The sequence below is a fragment of the Neospora caninum genome, chromosome VIII, assembly GCF_000208865.1.
Source record: "Neospora caninum Liverpool complete genome, chromosome VIII".
Taxonomy (NCBI): domain Eukaryota; phylum Apicomplexa; class Conoidasida; order Eucoccidiorida; family Sarcocystidae; genus Neospora; species Neospora caninum.
Window position 1 is genome coordinate 3,262,046 of NC_018395.1, and position 25,527 is coordinate 3,287,572.

Here is a 25,527-nt window from a genome sequence, read left to right on the forward strand (position 1 = left end):
GCGTTTGCGAAAACACAGGTGTATATGTATATATATATAGAGAGAGAGAGAGATACCGTATTTTTGGGGTTTATGTGCTCAACTGCAGCAAAAGGGCGACACCTCGCTTTGCCCAGTAAGCGGCTGAACTTTGTTGAGGATTGATGGGAAGTCGAACGGTTAGCACGTAGTTTGTCGAGTGCCCTGAGCAACGCATCAAACAAGAGGCGAAATACTCAAATTGTTCGCTGATCGTTCGAGTGCCATGTCCCGTTGCATGTTCGTATTTTCGTATACAACCTGCATGCACAGAAATGCGTTTTGGGCGACTTTCCGGTTTGCCAGCGACGTCGAACGTCGGAAGCGGCATGAGGATTGTCTCCCACGTCAGACGGCGATTCACCTGGAAAGGGCTATACACGTACCTCTGGGTAGGTACACATCAATAGTCACATGTAGATGCACATGCGCGTTGTGCTGTCATATACGTGCGCGCGTATCGCCATGCACACATACCAAATGTGGATGTGTTTCGAACGATCTACTAAGAGCGTTTCACACTGCCCTATTTCTGTCGCTATGCATCTCTATATCCTGACGAACGAGTTGGAGTTAGGCTTCCAGCAGTAATCGACTGCTGCGTAGGGACCGTCGCTGCAGCATACACTGTCGAAACCGGCTCAGTAAAATGAAGCGTTTCTTGCGGCCTCACCCGTAGTCGACAATGTTCCTGCGCGTGCAGCTGTTTTATAGACGGGGCATTCGTAGATATCCTGACACTTTCTCGGCCGAGACGCCTCGCACGGCTCGATCCAAATCATGGGCATCTCGCAGAAGAGAATACCCGGATGAGCTTCGGCGACTACCTGCAGGTGAGAAGGAGAAACCGAGATCAAGCAGAAGGCAGAACACAGAGGGAGGGAAACTGTGGAGAGACGTTTCAAGACAGCCGCCAGCCAACGTGAACGAGGCAGCAATCATTCAGAGCGCGGGTTGAGGGTACGGGGGCCAGTAATCGAAAACGAAAGGGAATCAGATGTACCGTCCGGATTCTGCATCCCCTCTCCCACGGTTGAAAGCAAACTGCATAGGCACCTTGTTCTCTGCTTCCGCCTGCGTTGCATCTCTCCCGTCTTTCTTCCAGGGAGCTCCGCCTTGCGGCCTGCTTTTTAAATGCACTTAACATGATGGTCATGGAAAGCACAATAGAACTTGGATCCGGTAAACAAAGTCATTCAAGATCTAAACCAGTAGTCCAACTCGTAGTATATACTCCCCAGAAAAAGCTTTCATGTCTCTGGATTTCGCCGTCTCGCTCGCCTCACTGTTTCTTCGTCGTCCCATCGTGCGCCTTCCAAATACAATCCGTAAACGTAACACCCTGTCGAAGGCGCCTGTCGCGTGTCCTCGGATTTTGTCGAGGGTGGAAGCACTTCAAAATCGAGGGAAACCTCGTCGATCGGCACGTGCGCGTGCCTGGAGAAACGCTGAAGGATTGCCGTCAGAAAGGACTGCGTGAAGAAAAACGCGGGCAACCAGAACGACGTGGGAGGGCCTTCGTCAATCCAGCGCCGAAAAAACTGCGCACGCTGGATTAGGTCTTTTATCCAGGAACTCAACGGCTTCATCGAAGGATAGGCGAAACGTGAAAACACGCCTGGAACCCGATTATCCGACAAACTGTTGCCCATGTCTTCGAGCTCTGGAGTCAGGAGAACGAGGCCTTTTTCTGCATCCTGAGAGAAGAGACGAGCAAAAGAGAAGGAGTGCCGGAGGCGCCCTTGGAGATAACGACACAGCTAAGTTGCACACAGACACCGCCACGCACATTCACGGACAGACACAAGCAAACGGCGAAGTCACCTGGATATACCAAACACACACTCAACTCGCTAATCAACAGATTCACTTACTTATACGCCCCGAGCACACAGAGTTGCAGGCTGCCACATGGACGACACGAAACGGGCTGCATTAGGCGCTTCTCCTCTCCCCTCTGGATATGCCTCAGATTTCTCCACGCGTCAAATACGGATTTCAGTTGCTAGCCATCTAAACATATGCATGCACTCCAGGAAACCGGCATACTCACACCTGCCTAGCAGAGGAATCGTCCAACTCCCCATCTGTCTTCATCTATGTACAACCGCTTATAGGCTTATACGGAGAGATATGGGTATATATGCATATATATATATATATATATATATATATATATATGTATGTATAAGTACATGGATATTCCGGCAGGATAATCGAGGCTGCCAACTGTTTTTCGTATTCGTGGTTTTCTGTTTGCACGCTTTTGTGCCCACGGGGACCTGGACCTGCGTTACCTGCAACGCTTTCAAGTGTGTCTTTATAACTGTTAGAAGTCGATTGTATCGACTAAGTTCCTGAATAAGCACTGTATTGAAGATCTCCTCATATCGAATTGGATATTTCTGCTCAACAGCAGCAATATCAAAGATATCCGGCAATTGATCCTGAATCTTTTGAGCAACCAAAGAGGCACGTGTCGAAGAACTTCCCGATGCCGAATTCCCAGATGCCGTGCGAGGCAGGAGAGACAGAACTGCGTCAAGAATGAAGTTCGCCTCCGAAATCGCCACGGACATATTTGCATTCATATGGAGTGTGTAAACCTGAGGCAAAGTGCAAGAGAAGAAGAGAAGGCTCCTTGGCACTCAGATGTCTACAAACAAATTTATATTTACAAATACATATATATATATATATATATATATATATACATATGTACATATATACATATATATATATATATATATATACATACATATATCACTTCATCAATAAGTTCGGGCGTGCGTGTGTGTATGCAAATGTGCATAGAGGTAGCGACAGGGAGATGCCCTGAACTCAAAACGCCGTTCACGCTCGTGTCACCACAATCGGATTCCTGCATCCATTCACAGGATTGAAGCGAAAGGATACTGTACGAAAAGAGGAACAGGAAATCTTCGCTTCTGTCTACCCCTATCTACGCAGATCTGTATTCATTGACATGCCTGTTATACTGGCGCGCAAAACTGGTTCGCGGCCCTTACTTCAGGACTTTCCTCCGTCGGCAATTCGCGTATGAAGCGTAAATACTCGTCATATGTACACGTTGCGGGAGGCACCATAATTCCCTCCGACGCGCAGAGACAAGAGCCTTCTTGCAGGATCCCTGGAGTGTAGACGTCGTCGATAAGGTAGTTGATCAGGCGTCTGAGGCACAGAGACCAGACCACGCATCGAAAGGGGAAAAAGCAGCAAGTGGGATGTTGACGTTCCCACGCACGTCTTCTCACATGGGATGCTTGTCAGCCTTCGAACCGAGGGAAACCCAGAGCTCCGCCCCACAGTGTGTCTCTCTTTCCAGTGCTTACGGATTCCATATATACTCCGCCTATGCTCATATTTACAGAGTGAAATGAGGCAGATCGATTCCCTGTATTTACTGCATTTGACTCCGGTTATGGGCTGCAGCCAACCAGGTCGTTTTCGATCGAACATACCCACGCGGATCTTCTTGTCCGAAAAAAGATATCCACATGATTTTCTATATGGCCATCATGAGGTACAGGCGTGCGTACGGTTTCCGTGGACGCCGACGCACGAGCATTCCTATACACGAACTGCTGTGTATGTGCATACGAAAGGAATGCGCCTGCATCTGTTTAGGACTGGAGTGACATACCCTTATAGGGGAGCAAAAAACCTGACGGAGCCCGTTCGGAGTCTTTACACTGAGATGGATGGAGACGCACCAGATGGATAGTCGAGAAAACGGAGACGATGGCATTCTCACCTGTCCCAAGGGTCGGTGATTCGTCCTCCGTAGTTCGTTTCCGCTGCAAGGTACTTGAGGGTTTTCCACGGAATCTGATCAAACGCCCCCACGAAGTGCCTCAGCTGCTGAATGGAAATCTGCATGTCACTGTGCGAGAATTCGTACGGCACGTTCCAACCCAGATGCCCAAACTTCCGTCTCTCCAGGAGCATCGCGTGAAAAAAACACAGAGCAAAAAGCACATTTTTCCACGCCGCCGGGTTGGGATGGTCCTCCTGACAACACAGGGAAGAGAAAAAAAGAGGAGAGATGTCGAAGCTATTTAACAGCATAAGAGAGGGTTCATGTGGATCTATATCTGCAGTCGAAAACTCTGGTTTAGGCCGTCATCTATGAATGCGCACATCTTTTCGTAGAAACACCAGGTAAAACATAAAATGCCTGCATCGCCCTTTGTGATTTCCTCTCTAGCCTTTGCCGTCCTTATGTGCCGATGGACATCCACGGCTGAAGCGGCATACCTACAAACATACCTGAATACATACCGGCATAGACCTGCATATACCTGCATATACCTGCATATATGTGTTACGCTTTCCCACAGCTGCAACTATCAACAATATGGAGGAAACCAGGCAACGCATGTACCGCTTGAGACGCAGGCGAAAGGCGCTCGTTGATTTCCACAAGGAAAACTGTAAAGTCTTACGAGGAACGTTTCGTCGAAGCCGAGATACGAGCGCAGCAGGTTCTGGCGAAGACCTCGTGGAGGCTCGTTCGTCACCTTCACGCTATTCTGAGAATGGCAAGGAGAAGATTGAGATGAAATGCAGGAAAAAAAGCGAGGAAAAACCAGCTGATAAAAAAGGAAGCAAGTGCATCCGCATATCTTTGGACGCACACCTGATACAGTGATGAGGGTCCGGTACAGACAGCAGACAGAAAGGACATTGAAACGGCATACCCTTCCCTCCGTCGATATTCCTCTTCTCACCTTTTTGTACAGGAAGGAGCGGCCGGAAAGTGAGGAGATTGCATAGTCGTGAACCACAAATGTAAAGAGATATGTGTGTCCGTAGAGATGGACAGACCCCCGCATCAACGATTGTGTCTGCCTCACCTACTTAAACTATATATACATTTATACATTTATACATATATATATATATATATATAAACATGTATACATATATGTATGTATATATACCTTTTTATACATCTATACATATGGCAAGTTAGATGAAGATACATTTGCATGGAAAGCGACGCTCCGCGTGCTTCAGTGTTGGCTCCGTACCAAGAGCACCGATTCCGGGAAGTGTGGCGAGGGCGCGGATGTAAGGAAGAGACGGAAGTCGGGATGACTGTCTTTCAGAGGCAGATCCTCGACGATGCGTTCCAGCTGAGGAAGAAAGCTGGCCCCGAGGTGACAGTTCTGAAGAAGAATCCAAGCCCCGGCACTCGTTGCGGTTTCAATGGCTGCACAGAAAACGAGGCGGGTGGAGCCCGATGCGGAGGCGAAGATGAAGGCCCAGTGCCACGTGCACGCGAGACGCAATCTCGAAGAGAAGGGGAAAGGGAGAGGAAGTGAAAGTCGCCTGATTGGCGACGAACGTGGAGACTGCAACACGGCGGGAACGAAGAACTCGAGAGCCCTCCGCGTCCGAGTGTGCTTTGAAAGACACAAACTCCACACATGGAAACGGCAAAACGGGTAAAGACAGAACAGCGAGAGAAACACTACGGCACCCGCGACACCAACCGAGACGAATCTCCTTTTTTCCCCGCTTCGATGTTCCGTCCTGCCTCGTGATTTCTTTTATCTTACGCTGAGGGTTGGGAGGTTTTTCGCCTCTGCATTTGCATTTAACTGTCTCTCCCCTTAACCCCTCGTTGGGGTCATTCAGGTCTCCCCCCTGGACTGATGGGGGCTGAGTTCCGACGCGTTCTTTGCCCCTGTTCCCGTTTCCGGTCCGGTCTCGCTTTTGCCTCCACTTACCTGCGATCGCCTTGGGGCCTTGGCCCTGCCCCAAGCTCAGTGTCACGAGTCTCTTTGCCATTTTGTTCGTCTCCGCCAGTTTCAGAATGACGTTCATTGGGTCCGCACCAGCAGACAGGGCGAAGACGAGAGGCCGCGCCGGCGTCGACAGCTTGTAGGAGAGCGAGAGATCAAAGGCAGGCGGGTCGAGAAAGAAGGCGCCGAGTTTGTCTTCAACTAAGTTTCGCATGGCCTTAACCAGGCAGTCGGGGCGCAACGCTTGGATCAACAAACACTTTTCCAGTTCCGTCGCGCTTTGATCCAGGTCGTCGGGCCACGGGGCTTCGAGAGGCTCTTCGCTGTCGAAGACCCGTTTCCAATCGTCTAGGCTGTCTTGAAAGACATCCAGAAAGCTGGAAAACAAATCGCCTTCCTGCGCGTTCTCCTGGAGCTCCACGAGTCGCGTCCACGCCAAGTCACTTAGCCAGACTTCAGCGCCTGCGGGCTTTGAAGCAGAAATTTCCCGGCCGGTAATGCCGCCCCGAAGGAGAAGTTGCAGTTGGTCCGTGTCGAGCTCGCCGTCCACTCGCATTGACGTCAACGCCAGGAGCAGAGGAAACAGAAGTTTGTCTTTCTCGAAGAGCGAGCGACACACGTTCTCGTAGAGAAGAGAAAGAAACTGACGGTCGATTTCTTCCAGATGCATTTGCATGTCGTCGGGGTCTTCGGTCTGCCGCGCAACCTGTTCAATCAACAAACACTCGGCGCAAGCCGCGAGCGCTGAAGCCAGAACGAGTGCGCTCAACGGAAGGCGACGCCAAGGATTCGATCTCTGCGTGCGGAGTTGTGGATTCGCTGGAGAATCGCGGCGCCTCCACCGGAAGGCGAGGTACCGATGTGATGTTATGCGTAAGATTATTTGCTCGTACACATTTGCATAGAAGAAGCACACCGGTTCTACACGTACACCGTAGGTACGTACGTATACTTTTGTCGACGGTCAGACACCCTTTTGGCCTTTCGCGTCTCTGAGCCCACCTCGATAGCTTCGACGAAGATGGCAAGAAACCACTCGACACTGAAATGATACATTCTGTCGATGCTGGCCAAATCAGCAACGACAAAGAAGAGACGCGCTGTCCGAAAGGCCACCGGGCGGTAGATCGCTCGCGTCGATTCTACGATTTCTACGGTTTTCTTCTGTTCCGCCACTCGATCTTCGATAGCTTGTGAAGCTGCTTTCGAACTGCTCAGGGTTCCAATCAATTCACGATCATCAAGAATGTCACCCTAGAAGAGAGGTAACGAGACACACAGGCACAGACACGGGCGACAGCCGAGTACCTCCGTGGCCGAGAGCGCGAAAGCGGGCAGCTTCGGCGAGCGGAGAACAGAAGCCGTGCAAGAAGAAAGAAACAGAGAAAGGCGCAAGGGCGGAAAAGGAAGAGAAGGAGCGGGTGAACCTGGCAGAGAGAACGAGAGAGGCCGGGACGTGGCGAAGAACGGAATGACGCGCAGCGAAGGAACGGTCACCAGGAGGCATTAGTCCGTCCTGCGTGCGTGTCTCTCCTTGAGTGTGTGCAACTCTTGCGCTTCGTGGTTTCGTCCCTAACTTTGTGGTTCGTCTGCGTGATCAGCGCATGCTTCGTTCGGCACTCGATTGCAGCCGATGCCAAGGTCCGGTAGAGACAACTGTTCGATTCAGAGCTGTCAGCGGGCGGAGACCTTGCTCGGCGCGATTCCACTCTACGCGCTCCTCCATGTACTGGTGGAACATGGTATTTGTCACTACAACTGTTTACCACTGAACTGACCAACCTGTCACAAGCAGCAACGGAATGAGACGTTAGAACGCTGCGTGCTAAGAATGCCTCTTGTGTGCTCTTGTGTCTCTTCGTTCGCGTGACTCGCGTGAGGGGACCCGCCTCCCCTTCGCCTGACCCACCTTAGCATTGGATAGCAGGTGGAGTATCTTTTCCTCTAGAGCCTGCAACTGTTTTTTACTCGAGGCACTCTCAACAATGAGCGCTTGCCTCTTCGCCTCGATTGCGGGTTGTTCGAGAGTCACGAGAACTCCAAGAAGCTGATCTTCGAGTCCTTCCGGAGTGACAGAGAAATTTAGCATGGTAAGCTGTGCACAGATCTCTGGAGAGAAGTGGGGGTTGCCGAGAAGAGTGGACAGGGAGAGGTGAAAGGACTTGGAATACTCGACAGTCGTGTCTCGAAGACGAATCATGTCGATGTTGCCCGCCTTGAACACAGCACGCGAAAGAAGCGCGTCGAGGGACGGATCTAGTTCTTCGCTGCAGTGTTCGATCAGGACTCGACTCCCCATCTCTACGGCGATCTGCAGGGATCGGAAATAGGCATCTCCGGATGCTCGAAGAACCTGAGAAAAGCGCGACACAGAGGAAAACCCGCACAGGAAGTCCTTTCTTGTTTCGGTGTCTTCCGTTTGACGGCGTTGTTTGTGGTCTAGCGCCTCCCTTTCCACAGCCTCGCGTCTTCTTACAATCATGTCAGGGTAAGTCTTTTTAAGCCACCGCGTCGCTTGGTTTTGCGGATCGATGAGCATCGGCCAGCGCGTCGAGAGCGAGAGAATAAGGGCGTTTTCGATCGACAGCGAATCGTGTGGAAGCATGTTGACGATCCACGTCTGGATTTGGAGCGAGTCGCCCACAGCCCTCTGCATGTCAAACGGCCCATTTAGCGCCACGCCGTGCTTCGCCAGTGTTTCTCGCCACTTGGCTAAACACCGCTGACGATAATCCGCGGGGAAAACGCCCGAGTACGCAATTACCGCGGAGGTCACCAGCAACTCGCCGAGAAGCGTCTGAATGCGAACCTGAAAAACCCGCAAGAGGCAAGAGGCAAGGGACATGCGACTACGCACTCGGGCACATCAACAACACACAAGGCAATGTGAGCAAAATACAGGCGTCAGTTGCGAGACTCCCAGCTTCCAAGAAAAAACAGATCAACAAATATACAAATATACATACATATAATAGCTGTGTCCTTCACCAATATGTATAAATAAATATCCATATGGATCTAGCCACTTTGGTATATCCAAATAGGCATACACAATTACATAGATGCATATACACATACGTATAGATGTATGCAATATGCACACGACGAAACAGCTACACCCTGTGCTTCTGAGACGTAAAATTTTTCCACGGCACGGCCATCCCTGAGGGCGACTTCGCTGCTCGGTGTCTGCCAGTGTGTTGTGTCTGACGCGGAGTTCATGGAAAGAAGCGTTCCATCTGGTGTTTTCTCCTGCCAAGTCATTGATCAGTCTCTCGGCGACTTGCAGCCTGAGGGAGCATTCGGCGAACTGGTTTTTGAGTTCCTCCTTTTCGCTCTCGGCCGCCTTGTGCTCTGCGAGCAAGCGTCCGAGGAGTTCCTCGACAGCTTTCAACTCCCGTTTCTTCTCGTCGAGTTTCTCGGCGGCGACGGCCAACTCGGCCTCGGCCTTCTCCAGATTTTTCTGTTTGGGTCCGACAACTTTCGCCACCTGATCATAGACGATAATTGCGCGGACCCACTTGCACAGACTCGTGGCCGCCACTGAGGCCTTTTTAATGACGTCTGGATCAAAATCCGGGTCGGTTTGGTAAGGCAAAATTTCGTTCATGACTTCGACGGGGATGTGGTCCTTGTCGTAGGTGAACAGCCGCTGGAGAAACTTGGTGTCGCTCAGCAAGTGCTTCTTTGAAGCAGTCCAGTAGTCATCCGCCTTGCGCATACTGTCGGCGCTCTTCACTTTCGACGGCTTAATGCCAAACATCTTGCACAGCGCCTCGACGACTTTGACCACGCCGGCGGGGGGAGTTTTCATCGAGTTCAACTCAGTGATGTCTGATTTCGAGAGTTTTTTCAACGCTTCAATAGCAGACGTTAGGGCAGGCATGGCGGTGTCGAGTTCGGTTTTGCATTGCTCCTTCACCTCCGCTGCAGCGTCTGCCTGAGTTTTACACTGCGCCTCTTCGACTTCGACGGTGGCCTACGCGGGAGAGGCAGGGTTTTTTAAACGCACGAATCGACAGGACGTGAAGCGAAACAGAACAAGCTGCACAGGCCGAGCGCCGCGCACCACCAGAGGAGTCTAGAGAGACGAGAGACACCGAAGAGACCGAATCCAGAAACAAGAGACAGACATTCACTCAGTGCCTGGTATGCGCGTCTGAGGGCGGCGGCCAGAGACGAAATGGATATTGGGTTCCGATTCGCTTCGAAATACGTCCGTGGATGAACCGCTTTGAGAACCGTGTTAACCGCGAGCACAGGCCTGAGTGCATCTCTCGCCCTCGTATACGCCTTCTCGCCCTTTTCCGTCCTGTGCCACGCTTTCGTGCTTTCTCGTCTTTCTATTCCATTTTTGCGGCGAGATACCTTTGTGAGCGCAGCGCTCTCCTGCATTTTGGCGATGTTGACCATGAGCTCGGCTGTGTCTTGTGAGGCTTTGATCAGCTGCGGTCTGAGGCATTCCAGTTCCCCTTGTATTTTTTCAACTTGTTTGGAAGTCGAATGTATTTTTTCCAGGCCGAGGCGGTACTGATCGACCTGGCGATTCAGTTCCTCACGCTTCGCTACACTCAGGTGGGAAAACAGCTTTAGGAACTCAATGTACGACCGTGGCGTGATGTAGTAGTGGCGCCGGAGTTCTTGCCGATATTGGTTTGTCACTTCATTGACGTCCAGTTGCATACACGCGAAAATCGAGCATAACTGCGATGCACTATCAGGAACGTCCGCATCTTCTTCTACGCTGCCTGTCGTTTCACCCGGTCCCCTGTTCTCAATTCCGCTCTCGCGGCCTTCCCCGTTTTCGACATCTCCCTCTTCCGTCCTTTCGCCCGTCGCGCCTTCCGCCTGCAAGTACCCCGCTTTTCCATCGATCGCTGTCCCCGCACCGCCCGCGTCAGTTTCCCCTTCCGCGTCGGGGTCTTCGGCAGCGTTTGCGCTCAATGTTTTGCCGCGCGTCGTTGTGTCTCCCCGGGCGGTTAACAGACTCCCCAAACGAAGCGGTCGCAGTTCCTCACGGGCGACAGCCTCCAGGGAATGCTCACTCCACTGCGAAAACCAATTGATCGCGCAGCAGTTCACGAGGGCCGGAAACAGACGAATTTTGTGACGCAGGTTCTCCCCGCTCGGCGAGAAGAAGAGCATAATGTGGAGATTCTGGCGACAGTTACTCACAAAGTGCTCGAACAAGTCTCCGGAACTCTGGCCGTCCGACGCAGCGACCGTCGCTTGCGGAGACGAAGCGGAAGAGGAGGGCGAACCCGCAGAGCCGCGACTTAACAGGTCAAAGATTCCAATCTAAACAAACAACGGAAGAAAGCAAAACAACTGAGACAGGCAGTTCGTCTCGTCCGTCGCAAATCCATGCCACACAGATATATATCTACATCTAGCCCTAGATATGTCCATATATATATATATATATATATATATATATATATATATGCAAGTGGTTATCGTTGTGCATTGATTGTATATCTACCGGTCGTCTTTTTGTGTAGATGTTTAGAGTTGTTGGTCTGTTCTCGGACATCCCTTTGTAGATGCTCAGAGGTTTGTCCCTTCGTTTCCCTTTTTAAGGCGTCGTTCGGTTCCCTCACTTTATCTTCGGTCGAGAATAGGTTTGGGATCTCTCCGGTATTGAGCAGGTTGGCGACATCATCGAGGAAGGCGTCGTTGGCGAGTTGCGAGTCCGAGAGGAGGAACGTGAGCGGCTTTCCGTGGCCGCCGGCTTTGACGAGAATGGTTTTGACGTCTTCACGCCAATCAGCAAGACCGTAAGACCGCGTAACCTCCACCGAGGTCGTTTCGAATCCAACGAGAAAGGTGGCGAGGCGCGTGAGGCTCTTTCGCCCCGAGCCTCCGAACCCGACGAGGAGACCGTTTCCCTTGGGTTGCTGGAGAATGCGAACGACGCGCGTGAGGTGTTTCAGTGCTTGCGCGAAGAAAACGAGATTCATCGGCGACTTGAGGTAGAGCGCATTGTACTCTGCGAGCGTGCTCTGGGCCACAGCGCGAAGGTTCTCGAGCGTCACTTGCTGGTAGTAGGGCTGTTTGGGGTTTACGAAGTCGCAAAAGAGCAGGGGAGTGGAGGCGTCGACAAGTTCGCGGTATTTCCGTTTGCATTTCGTCTCGAGCACCCCGGACAGGAGCGCGAAAACTTTCGCTTTGTCTTCGCGACAGACGAGACGGTCCGAGAAGACGCGCTGGAACTCGTGGAACCAGCAACGGGACAAGTCGTCGGAGGAGCGGAAGGAGTCTTTCGTACAATAACATAGACCCTCGACAACTCGGGCCAAGTCCCGTAAGTTGAAGGTGTAATGCGATCGAGAAGGCGTCGGAGGCAGGGCGCTGCAAATCGCGCCGTAGACCTCTATCGTCGACTCGAGCAGCTTTGTTGCGTGCGTCTGAAGCTCGGTTGCGAACCCCCGGAACTTCCACGAGAGAATCGAGTCAAAAATCATCACCAAGGACGTGCGCGAAAAGGGCGGAAGATACAGCAGATTGAAATGCCGAAGGTAACGCGGCGTCAGATGCTGGCGACTCCCGCCAGGAATTCCCATGGCGGCGAGAAACTGGATGTTTTCGATCTGGCGGAACTGCCACGTTTTCCTGTTGTACCAACCACCCATACTGTGCCACTGCCGGAGCAACTCAATAACCGGTTGTGCCCCATAAACTTCTTTTGCAGGGAGGTTCAAGTCGTCCAGAAAAACCAAGCACTTGCGGCCGAGGGACGGAGCGAAAACCCCCGTCTTCCGCGTTCGATCCACGCGACTGTCGATCACGTCTTGAACTTCATTCGCTGTCGTTTTCGCCGAAAAACACAGAGAGAGGGAGGTGTAGAGTTCGCGATTGAACGTCGAATGGTCTTTAAGCTGCGCAGATATGCACGTCGTCTTCCCGGTTCCCGTTGCGCCTACGAGAAGCGCATGTACTCCGTGAAGAGCAAACGTCTGCAGAAACAGCTTATTGCGAGCTGTATCGGGCGTGGGGACCACCAGCGTGTACGTCTGTGCATGGCTGGGAATCGAAGAAAGCGAAGGCACGAGGAGACTGAAAGACAACCACTTCATCGCTTTCTTGTCGAAGAAAACGTCGAAAACCGACGCGTGCTCGGACAGGCCGTGCCGCTGAGGGCGGGGCTGATAGACGTGGCCTTTGGTGATCAAATGGAAGTCCGAAAGAAGCTGAGGTGCGCCGGCAAGCCAGCGCCGGAAAAACGCATCAAACAGGGGCCGACTCGATTCGTCAACACAGGCTCCAAAGGACCAAATGAGTGCAAAGAAAAACAGGTTGTCGCGCATGTACACCCGGTCTTTATCACTCATGGAAGCCTGTAAACAAAGAAGGAACGCCAAAAAAGGACCAGAGAGTGACACAAAAGGCGGGCAAAGACAATCAAGCGGCGATAGTTAGATCCGCACAAGAACGCGGGAAACGATAAGAAAACCCCCCAGTTCGTCTCGAGTGTTGAGACCAGTGTATGGCCCTTTGGAAGGCGCAGATAAAGAGGCCAGGAGACAGCGGGAGGCCGCAGAGCCGACGAACAGGAGAGCATCCGCCAAGCCCGAGCACCGAAGAGAAGGACCGTGTGTTGTGTTTTGGATACGTGTAAATGTTTAGAAGAAACTGAAAAGAAACACAAGAGAAGAAAGAGGTACAAGGTAGAGACAAAGTGTTGACTGGGGAGACCGCGAAGAGATGGAGAGACGCCAAGAAGCCGTGGAGACCCGGGAAGCTGGGAGAGAGAACGGCGACTGCGAAAAAGAATGGCAAGGCGACTTGCCTCAGTTGTAGACGTTTTCGTCTCCGATGTTGAGGGGGCGTCGACAAGAAGAGAGTCAAACAGGCGCAAAAGCGAGAGCACCAGCCTACGGGGAGAAGTGCAAAAAGGCAGTACGTGGATAACAGAGATCCATGGCTTAAAAAGAGACCACTGGAAAGCAGTCGGTACGGTATCAAGGCGAGGCCAACGCCGATGAAGCTCCATGTAAGTCTCCTCATATAGGTCGAATGACACCAGTACCTATTTCTGCTCATGCACATCTTCCTCAGGAGCCTGCCTCCGACCCCAAACCGTAAACGCGTATACCCAGACCTATATAAGATGCGTAGATACGGAAAGACCACTCACGTGTCTATCGATTGAACACTTTTCATTAGCTGCCAATTTGCGGGGTACCTGGATACGCCTCTCCTTGCGTCTCCGTCTCTCTATCTACCTATTCGTGCATAGCGACGTCACCTTTTCGTTCTTACCAGTTATCTGACACTGCGACAGGCGTTGTACAGTGGACCTTGAGGAATTGAAGGAAGACAGGCACAGCTTGTAGAAAGAGATCTGTGAGCGTCCATCCCGTTTCAGTGTCGTCTATAGAGGAAGGAAGAGACTTGTTTTCTGTCTTGTGCTTCTGTTTCTCGATCCAAGAAGTCACCATGGGTTCCCATGTACAATGCGTTTGATCGAGGTAGACCATGCCGCAACGAGAAACAGTGGCAGGAGACGCCGAGGAGAGGTCTTCGACTTCAAAAATCATCGTCGTCAGCGCTGAGAGCTTAATGATCTCTCCGCTCGTGAGGCAGAGCTTCTTGTTGTCGTCGAGGACCGTGTTCATGTTCTCGATCCAAACCTGAGACACACACAGCGCCGCCAGGTGGTAAGACGCAAAACTCGCAGCGAACCAGGAAAGTCGCCTTGTACGCGAGTGTCTAACGGAGTCAGATGAAGCGCGTCCGGTTCGCTTTCTCCTTGCTCGACAGCCCTTGCGCAAAGAGCCTCAAAATGCAGCTTTCTCCTGTACCCGAGGCGGAGCAATCCAGGAGGAATCCCCCGAAACGTAGCGAGAGACTCCAAAACGCGCGGTGTGTGCGGAATTGGACCAGCACGGCAACGAACGATGATTCTGGGTTTCCGCGATCCTTGCAAGACAGTGGATTTGCGCGTTTCCCCTTTTTCCAGATTTGCTCTGCACTCCTTGCCAGCGCAGCAGATCTTTCCGACGTTGCTCCTTACCGCATCCACGGGTCCGTCGAGAACAATCCACTGTCTCGCGGGGATCTCGCTTTCGCCCGAGGCGGTCCGAATGGCGATCGCCAGAACGCCGTCTGTCCATTCCTGTGTATTTTCATCATATTTTCCGTACAGCTGTCCCTGCGACACACTCTTCGGACTGATCTTGTACAGTTTACACGGCATGTATTCGTGTGGTCCAGTGACACGCCTCCTCTGATCTGTGGTTCCATCTCCACTTCCTCGTCGACGGCCTCCCTGTTCCTCCTGCAGGCCTGCCTCCTGATCTCCTGGTCCTGCGCCTTTCCCTTTTCTGTCTTCTTCGTTTCCTGTTTCTTCCTCTTCGTCCTCGTCTCGCGCCTCCTCTGAATCCGAACAGTTTCCCTCCTCATCGCCTTGCCTCTCTCCTCTTTTCCTCTCCGTCTGCTTTCGTCTCCCCTGGTCCGCCGCCTCTTCGCTTTCGCCTGCTGCACATGGTTCCGGCCCCTCGCTCGCGGATTCCAGCGCCGCCGCAAGGCACTCAAGCACCGCAGTTTTCCCCGTCAGCGTGGCGCCCACCAGCATGAGGCCGTGCCGCACTTTAATGGTGTCCCACAGTTGAATGCACTTCGCGAGAAACGCCTCTGTGGGCTGGAGCCTCTGCTGCCTCGCAACGTGCTCGAGATGCGAGAGAAGAAGACCGTAGTCTTCCGAGGCCGCCTTCACGCCAGGAAAAAGGTCGGAGACAATTCCGCGAAACAGCTGCGTGTCGCTGGGTGTGAACTTTGGAACGCTGACTTGTTCCAGAGCGTACAAGGCCAGTTCGTCTTCTTCAAATTTTGAACCAAACGTTCGTTTCAAATGCCCAGCAGCAGTCAGAATCGCCTTGAGAGCGCGCATGCCGAAGTCGTAGTGATCTTGTGAAGACAGCTGCTCCGACGACAGACGGAGGCAGGCCAGCGCCTGGAAGGCAACGCGGCGACACACACCGATGGGAAAGGAGAGCAGGAAACAGTTTTCTTCGCGTGATAACAGGGAGGAGCGCAGCGGTTGCAAAGAACAAACATATCGACGAGAGTTGCGGGCGAATGGCTGTTCGGGCAGAAGAGAGAGATACCGAGCGGTCCCGAGGAAGCAGAAGATACACCGCAGTGGCGAAGGAGAAAGAACAAAGCTTAAAACGGATTCGTGTGGAGAGCACCGTTTGAGGCGCGCATAGAGATTTGGGCCGTGTTCCCCGCGTTACACGCGAAGTTACACATGTGTTAGATGCTTGCGATCGTCACAAAAAGGCGGGGGTGTACTCTACTCGGTTCGCACCATATCGTCTCTGTATGTCTCTGCATATCTGCGCAGTGCACTTCCTACTATGCTTCGTTTCAAAACGCTTTGAAGTCGTCGCCACGCTCTGTGTGCTTCAAAGCGTTGTGAATCTGTCAACGTGTTTTCACCTTTCGAGCGACATTTCGCGCATCTGCAAATCCGTAGGAGTAGAGCACGACTTCCGCAATCAAAGACGAGTCAGGGATCATCATTGCACAAGGTCGGAAGAGAGCCTGACGGTTCAAGGAACACGAACAGAAAGCATGCGACGCACGCCTCAGACGAATCGCCGCATCCGCCAAGCCATGCACAGTAAAGCGCCTTCTACAAATGCCCCCACGGATGTGTCAACAGATGCAGGTTATTGGGCGTATACGGACGGTCCTGTACAGGAAATACTGCAGATGGATGTGTGTAGGCAATACTTCCTGTGTATCTTTGTAGACATTCATCCAGAGGGAGATGCACTTGCAGTGGAGTTGGGGTACAGCTTCAGTGCCTCTAACGCGCAGAGCATTCCGTTTCAACTGCGAAGCATATACATTTATATATATCCATGCCGTTGCTCCTCTCGACCGTTGAAACCGCGATGGCAGCCGAGCCAACTCTCGACGCAGGACACATACACGCAGGTCCGCCTGAGAAGAGCGTGCGACGGAAACGTCGGACGTGGAGATCGGTGCACACTCTGTGGGGGAGCCGAGGCAGTTGAGCCACGCGCAAAGACTCGCGCGCGAGGAAACGCGCTCACTTTGAGGTTGTCCGGGAGGTCCGATCGTCCAGCATAACCCGGATTCATGGTTATGTTGATGGCGCAAGACGGCACGAGTTTGACGTCCGTTCCCTCAAACAAGAAGACTTTCACTTGGTTCCGAATCGCCTGCTGTATTGCGTGTACTTGCTGCGCAATGACGGAGAGGACTTCGACATCAATTCGGTTGAATTCGTCGAAGCAACACCAGGCGCCGGAGGAAACGAGGCCCTTGAAGAATCGCCCGATCGACACGTAGTCGAGCCCATCGGAGCAGTTGAAAACAAGACACTGCATGCCAGCAGCTTTGGCGAGATCCTTGGTTGTCTCTGTCTTTCCTGTTCCCGCGGGGCCTTCAGGCGCGCCGCCGTACTGCAAGTGGAAGGCGCCGATTAGCGTTCGGTAGCACCGATCCGTCAGCGGCGTGATGACGAGTCTTTCGGTGTTTCCCAAGTATTCAAAGCCGTAGAAAATCCGCGCATTTATCATGCTCAACTGAATCTCTGGGTTTGTATTTCTCTTGCCTGTCAACAGCGTGACGCTTCCAGGCAGCTGCCACGACAAACGCAGTTGCGCGATCCACTCGAAATCTGAAAGGGAAGATGTGTTTTCCTTTTTCAGCTCCTCAACGACGTCCCGCGCGTGCACGTCGATGGTCAGGAGCGTCGTCACCGTCAGCCGATTCAGTTTCGTGAGGCTTCCCCGGACGAGACGAACGAGCTGGAGACAGACACACACAAAGCCGAACAGGGTGACAAACGAGGGGACGGAACACACACGGAAACACCCACTCTGGAAACCCAGCAATCCGCCAAGGAGTCTCTCGCCGATAGACGATGCAGTCGACGCAGTATGTACGATAGCCACTGGTGTGCTGACCCTTTTGAAGGAAAGAAAGGAGGATAGGAGGACACGAGAGCAAAGACATGTGGGTCTCTGAGCGCGTCGGTCCGTGTGAACAGGCTGATGTCACTGTAGGGGATTCAGCGCGGTGGAGGAGGTTTTCGCGATTGCGAAAAACGCCCGTGGTAAATGCGAGAGGCAGCTGCTCAACACACACGCTGCCGAGGAACCAAGCGCAGTGATCTCGCCCCGACGCCCATTTTCAAGTCTCTGTCTTTGCCCCGAAAGCGCGGCACTCCGCGTGTCCGCGTAGGATCCCAGTGGGGTCCCCTTCCCTCCGCCAGCGAAGAAATCCATCGTCAGTTCGATGTTTTGGTGTCGACCCGACTTTGGAAACCGGATCAGCTGTTATGTCTCTGCGGCCAGAAGAAGGATCTCGCTGCCGTACGCGTCCCTGCGCGGGGGAAACCGACTCGTCCACAAAACTGTAGACTCTGGTTGCGCGTTCTTACCCCTTGAAGCTGATCGTTGCACTTGTCCAGGTAGCCCGGAAGTTGAGCGTCGCTGATCGCGGCAGCGACCTCTGAAGTCCAGAAAATCTGACTGGCCGTTAGGGCAACTTGCCCTGGCCAGGATAAACACCATTCGGTTCTGGGCCGTATCGGGTAATCTTTCATCGCTGCGTCCATTATACCTCGGAGACTGTCGCCAACGGAGCTCTCCACCTGCACACGACAGCACGCGAAACCGCAACCGCCGGAGGAAAATTGAGAGAATGCACCACGGACGTTTCAACGGCTTGGAAACGCCGAAACACCATCTCGCTTCGTTCTCCGTAAAGCGCCGCTTTTTTTTGGTCCGCTGCGTTTACTTCAGGGTCTTCTGGATGTGAGAACAAACAAACTCCCGGCCGCTCAAACTCAACTGGTGTGGTACCTCTCTATCCCTCGACCTCGCCCTCGGTATCGACAGACACGTATGCGTATCCGTCGGTGCGAACCGACCCCCAAGTGGGGAGACTGATAATGGAACTTTCCATGCCCATGTGTATACACAGGGACCGACACTGGAAGAGATGTGGGCAATAGGGCGGCGCTCAAGGACACCGCCTGTGCCAGCGAAATCGGCGGAGGAGGCGCCGCGAGGGAAACCGAAAGGAAAAGCGGAATTGGAGGAAGAGAAACACAAAAGACAAGAGGGGAGAAGTGGGGGCGAGGCAGAAACAAGGCGTGGAAGAGTGGACGAGCGACACTGAGGCCGCGGATGTGTGTTTCGTCGGACCTCTCCAAGCCAGTATTCAGCCCCGACGAATCGGGTTCCGTCGATGAGAGCAACCGGGCGCGCTAGAGGAATCTCTTCGCCTTCGGCACTTTGTATGGCGTTGATTACGGTCCCGTTTTCGCCGAACGCAACCCTATGAATGCCCTCGAAGCATTTGTTCAAGTGCATTTGAACAGGCGACAGGTCTTTGGTTTGCGAGAGAACAGCCAGAAGCTCCTCGTTTGAGAGGAAGAAGAACCTGGGGAACGCCAGGCGTTTTGTCTCCAGGAAGTCGTTGAGGCCTCTCATGATTTGTGCGAGCTTCGCGTTGGCCTGTGTGAGGTCGTGGTGAAGATTGTCGAATTCGACAATGTCCAGGACGCCCGGCGTCTCCTCCGCCTGGGCGATGGTGCGCCGCCACAGCGCATCGACCTCGCGGAACAGGCCCGCCTCTTGTGGAATTTGCTTCGAGATATCTGCGCTCTGGAAAATCGGCTGCAGATACATCCAGGACCGCTGGCAGACTTGCAGGCTGTCGAGCGCCTGCTGCGTCTCGAGCAGTTTCGTTTCCCAGTCTCGGCTCTGGTAGTCAATGCATCGGATGAAGCGAGAGCCGCGCATTGTCTGTGTGCGCACGAGGTGGTCCTCGAGCAGTGCTTGGACCACGTCGAAGCCTTTCATGACGCACGTTTTTGTGTCTCTGAAGGGAATAAGCTGAATCTGCATCGCTTTCCACTCAAACTTCATCTTCACAAGGGAACTCTTCAGCGTAAATTCCTTCTGAGCCAATTCACTCTTCTCTTCTATCGTCTGGAGATGACTGGCGATCCCACTCTCCAGAAGCTGCGTGAGGGAGAAGCCTTCTTCGATGTCTAGATCGCAGCCAGTGGTCCGCAGCAAATCAGCCCAGTGCCGAGGCAAAAAGGCTTCGTTACACAGCGGACGAATCAGAGGAAGATGCTGGCGGAAACGATCAATTGCGCGATGCAACTCATCCGCCACGGACACCTGCATAGGCCGCGATTCTGTCAGAAAATGCTTCCGCAACTTGTAGGCTTCCTGAGTCCATTTGTCCAAACTCATCTCCACCTCCGTCGGATCCAGAGACGTGACAGTACAGCTCAGCCACTGCAACTCGCCATACTTGAAGTCCACGGCCAACGCCCACAACTGGACGAGAGACACCGAAAACAGGGAGAAACAGAGAGCGATCGCTGAGGGAAACGCAACACTACCAGGCTGTCTCCCGTCCTCCTCGAGTCCAACTGCTCCTAACGATGTATATGGCAAGGTGCGTATTACGGGGTGATGCATATAAGCAAAACCCCACTGGCACACATGGGCCAGGTGCGGGTGTAACCACATGTGCCCGCATGTGCATCTGTCGCTCCGTTTATGTCTACATATATATATATATATATATGTGCGTATATGCAACTATGTATCATGTCCATGTAAGCATACATTCGTGTATATGTATTGCGATCAATTGCGGGGGACTCTGTGCATATACGCATATATAGAGATATGGGTATGCCCAGATGCCCGCCTCCTCTCTACTGGAATCGATTTACGCATTGCGACGGAGATGAAACAAAGCAGAAAACGTACTTTTCTGAAAGGCTCGAAGCTATCTATGAGGTCGTCGACACGACTGTAGTCTGACAGCTCCTCCAAGCCAAAGAGAGCTTCTGCTTTCGTAAACGCTTCGGTCCGATTTTTGGCACCAGTTAGTTTCTCTTGCAATTGCAAGATTCGCTTGTAATGCTCCATAGCCTGCTCAAAGTCTGTCATCTCGTTCTGCACGAAATCAACCTCTTGCTCCAGTTGGCTCAAGTCCTTCTCCAAGTCTACCTTGTCGGCTTCCAGTTTCTCCTCAAACTGGGCGAGGAACACTCCGAGAAAAGACAACAGCGGGATGTCAGGAGAGCTACAAACGTGTGCACTGCTTCAAATGCATTCCAAAAGCGAAAGGTGGGTCCACCATCGACGACACCTAGTCGCATTCGTCTTGTAAAAAGCTCATGCGTTGAGTCCGCAAGGCTGCGCCTGTAAGGAGTCGCAGTCTCCCGCTGGCCTTTCAGCGCATCTCGTTTTTCGTCGAGTTTACAATGAAACACGGATCCAGTTTACTCACTGTCGCCCGGAGGTGCGCTGGACATTTCCTACGTGACGCAACGAGGTGTACCGGTTCTCGGTCCACGCACAATAGTTGTTTGAGCCCACAGTCACGCTCATCACATCGCTTTACGTTACCTATCTACCGAGAGGTTTGTCTTTCGTAATCTCTCGCTTGTTCGCATTTACCCGAAGTCGTCCCTGTTCCAGAATTTCGCCAGTTTCGATGAGGTCGGATTTGATCTGAAGAGGCCAGCTGAAGGCCCTGTAGGCGTCTTCATGCACAGATTTGTTGATGGAGAAGTTGAAGGAGGCGAGTAAGTCGATGGCTTCGTGAATGAACTTCGTTTTCGCCGTCAGTGGATCCGCCAGTTCATTTATTGTCGCGATGAGAGTCTTCAAGGAGCCGAGCTCTTCTTCTGTCGCCGGAATGGTCAAGACGCGATCATGGAGATCGCTCCACTCTTTCATCACAACAGCCACTTGATCCGCTATGAAAGTAGACACCCTCTCGCATTCAGCCTTCCAGAGCCTTTCGGCCCTGGCCGAAAGTGTTTCTTTCACATGCGAGCAATCCAAGATGATCATTTGCAACTTCACTTCTGTCGGGCAAGCCGTCTGAATTTCAAACATTGCGGCGTGGTATTTCTTCAGGCATTCCCGGACACGCGAGAGATCGGACGGATCAAAACCGGCCCGAGCGTTCTTTGCATGTTCCGCGATATCATTTGATAAAAAGGCAAATTTGTTGAAGAGAGCGAGGTAATTTTCTGCCTCTCGGAGGCACGTTTGGAGCACACGCTGGACCACCTCACGAGTCTCTTTCAGCGGCTCATACGTCGCCGAAATCTCGTATAATGGTGGATTTTGCATCTCCACAAACGGCAGGAACTCCTTCTCTGAACACACGCACAGAGGACAGTAAACACGCAGCGGTGTAGCTACATAGAGCCCCTCAGGGAAGCCGGCCAATACACAAAGCTGCTAACTATAAGCAAAAGACATATATATATATATATAAATATATATATATATATAAATATATATATATATATATATGCGTATACACTTGATAAGGACGGTGAAGCGTTCGCGAAACACAATCTGTGTATCTGACACGTTCAGAGCCTGCGTTCACTTAACGAACCCTTGAGACAAACCCCTTGTAGGGCCAGGGCACACTTTCACCCAACTCACTTACCGAGAGACGTGACTCGGTTGGACTGTTCAATTACCCAGTCCAGAAGGGAGGAGACTTCTCGAGTGACACTGCGAAACCACGACATCATGGACAGTCGCTGAGGGAGAAGAGACATCGATTGCCATGTTTGTAAACTGGCCTTTTTGTCACTGCGCAGAGCGCTCCATTCGTATCCACACGTGGGTTCACCCGTTAGGTTCTTCTCATCAACCCTTCTACGAGCTCGTCTCTGACTTCGTCCCTCTTCGGGCCTCTGCAACCGGTCTCGCACACTTCGCTAACAGGACCAGTTTACTATAGCTTACGTAGCTGGATCTGGAGAGAGTCGCACGCCGTTTTCTGTCGCATGGACGTCAAGAATCAGCAGAGGGTCAGCGGGGTGGTAGGTTTCGTCGGCGACGAAGGAGAGGAAGAAGCGTTTCCAGTCGGCAATCGAGGTCTGAATGAATTCCATCATGTGGTGCGAGAGGATGATATCAATTTTTCGGAGGATCTTGCGCAGATCGCTTCGCGTGTACTTCTCCGAGTCGTCAACGTAGAACTGATACTCGCTGCCAAGACTGCCAAGTGTGGCCATGGTCTCATTGTATATAAATTCACGCCAATGCTCCTCTAGGACATCTTTAACATCTGCGCAATGGTCTTGCTGATGCTGAATGAACTGGTCCAGTCTGAACGCCTACAATCAGTCCGCAAGACCGGAGGCTTCCGTTTCTATTACTCGCCTCAGCGTATGAGGCACACTCCAACGGTGGAGTGTACATTTGTCGGTATCTTGACACTTCTTTCGAGCGAACATGCAAACGCGAACCCTCCCTCCCCCCTGGGGTTCGTCCCCCCTCAACAATTCGAAGTATTCACATTTCCTGTCAACGATTGGATCAGTGTGTCAAGAGCTAGCAGCGAAAAAAGAGGGGAGCTGGGGGAATGCCGGTTCCAGAAGGTGCGAAATGCGGTTACACCCGCAACGCGACGGCAATGAACGCTGCCATGGCCGTTTCCTCCTTAGTGAAAAGTAAGGAACTTGGACACGCGCCTTTTTCTGAGAGAGAACCTGGAAACCTGTTCCCTGTTTAGTCGGCGTGTTTGCGCTGAAAAGAGCAGGAGAAGTCCTGTTCTCGTGCGTGTGCCTCCTGAGACGAGATCTGTGTGTTCGTGGTCCAACAGGTGACTGCAGGCACGCGGCTTTTTCCGTGCCTCGATGCTTCGTCAGGCATCGGTTAGCCAGTCACCGTACGCAAGTCTTCCTGAACGGTTCAGCAAGAATGAAACAAAGCACTGCTAGTTCACCAGCGGATGCGTGGTTAGTGTTGTCGTTGAAGCTTACGACGGGATCAGTGTGGTTTCTGCGATGATTCGCCCGCGTCATGATCCCTGGAAGGAACCGATGTCGGTTCCTTCCGCGGTTGATGTCCAGAAAGCGAAAGTCCTGGATTTCCCAGAAACGATTCGCCACGTGAAGGACTAGCTGCAATTGCAAAGTAGAACACAGGTCGTTTGGCACAAAGTCTGGGGCAGTGCAGATAAAATTCCTGCAGCGCCCATCGCAGTTCGTGCAAGACGCCTTGGCCTTTTCTCCTAAAAATGCGATATCTACAAGGCTTTTAATATACCTCCTGAACCCGTCGTTCTTGTGCTGCTGAGAACAATGGTAAAGCTCTTGAGTCACCTTGGCGATTTCCTTCTTGAAATGTGGACTGCGTTTGAGAAGCGCTTTGGTTCTCGAGAGACTTGTCATGCCAGCAACACGTTCACATCCCGTTTCCTTCATCAGTGGAGGGAGAAGAGGAACGAAGAGAGATCCAAATCTTGAATGCAACTTATCAGGGGTGAGAAACGCGTAAGGGGTTCCATTGAGAGTAAAGGTTTTGTGGCGGACTGCAGAGAACTTCATGGCGAACATGTGGAGGTCTTCCAACTCATTGAACAGGCCACCGGCAGATCCGTGATCGAACTTCCGTAGACGGCCTCGCCCTTTGAGCAGAAGCCGCTTCAACACTCGCTGTTTCGCTTGCATGCCGAGAGGCGGGAACTCACAGTCCTGAAGACCGTGAATGAGGTTGATGAGAGACTGGCGAAGGCGCATCTGGTCCCGCCTTCGTCGACACCTGTCCGCTCTTTCTTGGCACCTCACTGGATCTTCACTGCCGAACCGGAGAGAGAGACGGTGCACAGTTTTCTCGGTCCCGTTTATTTTCAGCCGAACTCTGAATTTCTTCTCGGCTTTCAAGTAGTCAAGAACCCAGCAAGGTGTCATCCGCCAGTCGCCGTCAAGAAAATGCAGCACGTCGGCATCCTCCGAACACTGTTCCACAAACTGCAGTGGCTCAGAGCCTGCATTCATCGCGTGTTCGTCCTTGAGAGGGACTCCCCCAAGCTGTCCTACAGCGCCTTTCGGGGAGTTTCTGTGCGTGTTTTCTTGTGGAGCGTGATTGCTGTCAGCAGCAGTCCCAGAACTGCCTTCGGAGCGCCGTCGCGATGCAGGTTCCGGAACACCAGTGTTCAACCAGTGCCTGTTATCTGGCTGGTTCGCCGAACCATCGCGCGACAGAGTGGCAGCCGCGCAAGAGTGAGTTACGCCCTCGTTACTGTCGGAGGCCCTCTGCCGGGACAGAGCCTCCTTCCTTCTCCGGCTAGCGCAACGACGGACCCATTCTTCCGGAGAGGGATCTGCGTACACATCCGGGTCGTCGAAGTCCTCGAGACTGAGACTAAGCTGTCCCTCCACGAACGCGAAGAGCGGCGTGTTGTACTCGGTTTCCGCGGCTGGACACGGCATGTGGTTTGACGCTCCGTGCTCGTTCCTACTGGCGCAACGCGTTGCTGAACGAGAAGGCCTGGCCGAATCAGTTGCCGCTGTCGTCAGCTCTGGGGGGGATACCCGTGCAGAGCACGGGTCGTCTTCGGCCAAGGCTCGTTTACCCCTTTCAGTAGCTTTCGCGGGCGACGTTCTCGAGACACTGCCAGCGCCGGCCGCCGCAGAAAAGAGACGTCGTCGACCGACGTGGACCATCGCCGCGTCACTTCTGGGGAGAGGATCTTGACGAACTTGGTAGGACGCTTGTCGGAGAAAACCCGTATGTGTTGCGGATCTGCGACACGGGAGTCGACAGCCGCAGCGCAGTGGAGTACGTGGTTTGCGATGAAAAGACTGCGTGGAGGTGCCGGCCGTTGACTGTCGGGTCTCGGGTCGTGTGCTCCCGGGGCTTGGGCAGCCGAAGAGAGCCTCCTCAATTTCCTCCAAAGAGGA

At 52.7% G+C, this 25,527-nt stretch overlaps 1 protein-coding gene across 1 annotated transcript; it reads right to left on the bottom strand.

Moving 5' to 3' along the window:
- Positions 1-70: 70 nt before the first annotated feature.
- NCLIV_034170 (hypothetical protein) lies at positions 71-25,056 on the bottom strand (the record flags this gene model as incomplete). Its single annotated transcript, XM_003883613.1, has 28 exons — positions 71-183; positions 692-845; positions 1,305-1,715; positions 2,316-2,624; positions 3,048-3,210; positions 3,794-4,050; positions 4,485-4,571; positions 5,073-5,254; positions 5,775-6,483; positions 6,792-7,043; positions 7,699-8,142; positions 8,266-8,598; positions 9,001-9,768; positions 10,158-11,087; positions 11,390-13,126; positions 13,660-13,663; positions 14,052-14,422; positions 14,806-15,744; positions 16,233-16,337; positions 16,856-17,575; positions 18,211-18,423; positions 18,980-20,128; positions 20,570-20,839; positions 21,266-21,975; positions 22,278-22,345; positions 22,583-22,956; positions 23,605-23,745; positions 23,947-25,056. 28 exons carry the CDS (start codon positions 25,054-25,056, stop codon positions 71-73), a joined length of 13,023 nt encoding a protein of 4,340 aa, XP_003883662.1.
- Between the last annotated feature and the right edge of the window lie 471 nt (positions 25,057-25,527).